The 3,752-nt window shown below is 36.7% G+C and overlaps 1 protein-coding gene across 1 annotated transcript; it reads left to right on the forward strand.

Annotated features, from left to right (window-relative positions):
* Positions 1-944: 944 nt before the first annotated feature.
* Positions 945-2,983, forward strand: LOC142356966 (acid-sensing ion channel 2-like; the record flags this gene model as incomplete). Its single annotated transcript, XM_075408703.1, has 3 exons — positions 945-1,033; positions 2,105-2,274; positions 2,784-2,983. Coding segments are annotated over 3 exons (358 nt in total), but the record flags the coding sequence as incomplete, so codon positions are not given.
* Between the last annotated feature and the right edge of the window lie 769 nt (positions 2,984-3,752).

The following is a 3,752-nucleotide window of genomic DNA, read 5'->3' on the forward strand; positions in this document are numbered from 1 at the left end:
CCATTCAACGCAAATATATGTAAGATAAGCGGTGAATGCGGGAAAATTTGTAAGATAAGCGGTGATTGCGGTGAAATTACATAAATCAGGCGGTGAAAGCGGTGAAAAAAATTATCGTCCGGTAGCAGTGAAATTACATAGTTTCACCACTGAATTTAGCGGTGAAATTACATAAATTCACCGCTTTGAAAAAAAATGTCTAAATTATGTAAGATGAGAGGTGAATGCGATGAGATTACATAAATCCACCGCTTAACTTAATGGTGAAATTACATATATTCACCTCTTAGAAAAAGTGTCAAATAATATAAGATTAATGGGGCAATTTTAAGGGAGGGGGGTAAAACGAGGGAAGTTAAGAGGGCAATGGGCGGTAAGTGAGGAAATGTTAGATTTAACCCTCCTAAAATTAGCCCCCGACCTTATATCATTTTGACACTTTTTTCTAAGCGGTGAATTTATGTAATTTTACCACTAGAGTAAGCGGTGAACTTACAAAAATTCACATTTCACCGCTAAAATATGTAATTTCACTACTGAAAATCGCAAATCTTACTAATCTCGCTAAACTGTAGAAAGTGATGAAATGTGGTGACTTTTCACCGCATTTCACCGCAAAATTATGTACGAACTTTGCGGTGAAAAAAACAACTTTTCACCGCTTATCTTACATATTTTTCCGATATTTCCTCGGCCCGGGAGCCTCGATAATGACCCCACCCCCCAAATAAAGTTTCAAAATGTGTTTTCAAAATTAGTGATCTAGTTTTTGGCTATGCGGAAAATAGATTATAGTGGTCTCGCCAAAACTACGGATGGTTTGTTTGGTTCTAAAAATATATTTGTAATTAAATTTATAGAGAACTATTAAGAGCTCTAGTCGATCTGTCAAATAGGAATTCAATTGTATTGCGTATATTTGAGCTGTTTCTTCTCTTTTGCAGCCACTTCACAGAAGTCATTTCTGAGCCATACGGCAGATGCTACCAATTCAGTGACTCCTTTCCCATTTACAACAGCGGGCCTGGATATGGTTAGCCATCAAAACCAGACTAACACTCTTCATAAATACTCAGGTTGAGGTCCGGACCCAAATTTTCTCCTGATCAGACTTTCCAGACCGAAATTATCTCTGATCAGACTTTCCAGACCGAAAATACCCTTGATCAGACTTTCCAGACCCAAATAACCTCTGATCAGACTTTCCACACCTATGGAGTTCTGATCAGACCATCTCCAGACCAGGGTCCAGACTAAAATTCAGATCATTGCCCAGACTATGATCAGACCCAATTTCAGGCGCAAGTAACCTCTGATCAGACTAAGTCGAGACCATACCCCAGTTGACCACTGAGTAATTTCGGTCTGGGAACACACGGGTGTGCGCTCGACTGGGTCTGATCATAAGTCAATTTGGGTCTATGGACCTCAACCTGGGTAGCCAGGTTAAATTGTCCGTGAGCGAATTAAAAATGCAGAGTTGGGGGAGGTGAGTTGGGTTTTATTACACTATATAACCAGCTCAATAATCCAAGTCTATCTAAATTCCAGTCCTGCAAAACGTCTAACATCAATAGTGCGTCAAACAAGCTTGAACATTATTTAATAAAATTAGGTCCAAAACATATGTCAAAATTCTATCATAATCAAGAGCTGAACTACAGTCTTAGGAGGAACAACACAAAGAGAAGAAGAAGGCAACGTCAGTATAGATTGGTATCAATTCTGCAACTTCTAAAATTTAACTTGAATCAGTCTACAGCCAGTAACGCATTCGGAATGAATTTATATTTTTATATTCGACCAGTAGTAATTTACAGCTCTCGCACTGTACGGGAACAATACAATGCTGCTTGACTAAAGTATTCAATAACTTTAGCTTTTCTATCGAAAGTGTTGCTTTTCTGAGTTCCTTTGTCAGTTGCTCGATATGCTTAGTTTTTCAACTAAATATGCCAAACTAGACATTGGCTCGACCTAAAATGCCGTAATAGATATCAATTGTTACAACATCACTCGACCAGAAATATCTAACTAGACTTACGGCTAACCTTGGATATCAAACAAAAATAATCAAAAAAGTCATCATTTTTTTTCGTTTCAGGATTAGAACTATTGTTGAATATAGAGTCATACGAGTACAGTGGGTCTATGACAGACTCTCTAGGCCTGGCATTCTACATTTCCCCCTCTTCAGAGCCCCATTCTTACCTGGACCCTACAACTATGTTGCCAGTGTACCCCGGAATGTATACAACTATTGCACTAAACAGGGTTAGAGGTCAAATGTTGTTTGAGGTTAGAGGTCAAATCGAAACTGAACATGGCTTGGGTCAAATTTGAATAACCGAATTATTGATAGATGAAAAAAAAACTTTTAAGCGAAAGAAGGAAGGAAATGTATTCTTCTCTGTTATCGCGTTTTCCATTTAGGATTGTGAAAAATATTTCGGGCATTTTTAACATTGTCCATGTAATTAATATTCCCATTACATGACCAGTAGATACTTTAAGGAATGTTTCGCGAGAACAGTTTATTAACCTAAATAATCACTTGGCTCCTAGGTCATGGAAAAGTTTGTTTGCCAAGTTATTTGTTAAAAGCTATTTGCCAAGTAGTGACGTAATCTTGGAAAACTGTCCCCACATGAATAGAAATTCATCCCGTTCAATCATAACAACACCGATTAGAATAATATAAAACTCACAATTGCAGGGTTCCTTATTGGGTTGTTTTTTTAAAAGCTTATTTCTCTGAGTGTGAAACGTGATCCTTGCTTTAGCAAAAAATTCTGCGCCTCAAATCTCCATACGACGAGTGTGGAGACTATCAAACTGAACATCTGCCCTACTTGAACAAAAAGGTTACCATTCATCATTGAATAACTACCTGAGAGGGAATAGATTATATTAGCAACCAGCACAAAACAAGGCCTAGCACAAAATGTTCAAAGAACAGACTGGTCGTGTAAGAACTGGTAAGAAAAATTTTTATCGTGCCAGATCTGATAAACTTTTCGAAAGGCTGTCAAGCTAATTCGCTAATAGCTATAAAGGTTTCCATACAATATAATTGTTAGATCTTACAACAAAAAACCAAAATTCTTCTTATAACCCAGATTCTACATAAGAATAGTTCCCCGTACACGATAAGAAGTTCCAAGTAAGATTTAGCAAGGAGAAATATTGTTGTGTAAAGTCTGGGTGATAAGCAGAATTTCTGTTCTCTTGTGTGAGATTAGGCAATTACAGTATTACAAAAATTTATTTTATAAAAAATCTAATGATTAAACCATTAGATGTGTCAAACTACAAAAAAAAAAACATTTGGAGCGTACCCAATCTAACGGCTGCTCTCCTATCAAAAACAAGGAAAACTTCACACCACCCAATTCTTTCCATCGGTTTCAAATCTGTCCGGTTTTTACGTTTTTGCAGTTAACTTTTGTGAACTGTATTATCCGGTATACTGTAGATTACCGTTGCACTACTTGTTGTTCAATTAGTCTTTTTAAGTAATCCTTCAGCTTTGCTGCTTAACAAACTTGTTTCGCTCAGAATAAAAAATAAATATAAATGAAACAATCAAAATCTGCTTGAGTTTTTGTTGATAACTCAGCTTATAAAATGAATTGAGGAACTTTCAATCGTAAACATTGTAGCCCTATAACTTGGGTATAACCAATCAAAGATTCAATCTGCTGCAGTTAGAAGTTGATGAAAGGAGACTTTACAAATTGCAAATCGCATAT

The sequence above is a fragment of the Convolutriloba macropyga genome, unplaced genomic scaffold, assembly GCF_964194025.1.
Source record: "Convolutriloba macropyga unplaced genomic scaffold, txConMacr16.3 SCAFFOLD_4825, whole genome shotgun sequence".
Lineage (NCBI taxonomy): Eukaryota > Metazoa > Xenacoelomorpha > Acoela > Convolutidae > Convolutriloba > Convolutriloba macropyga.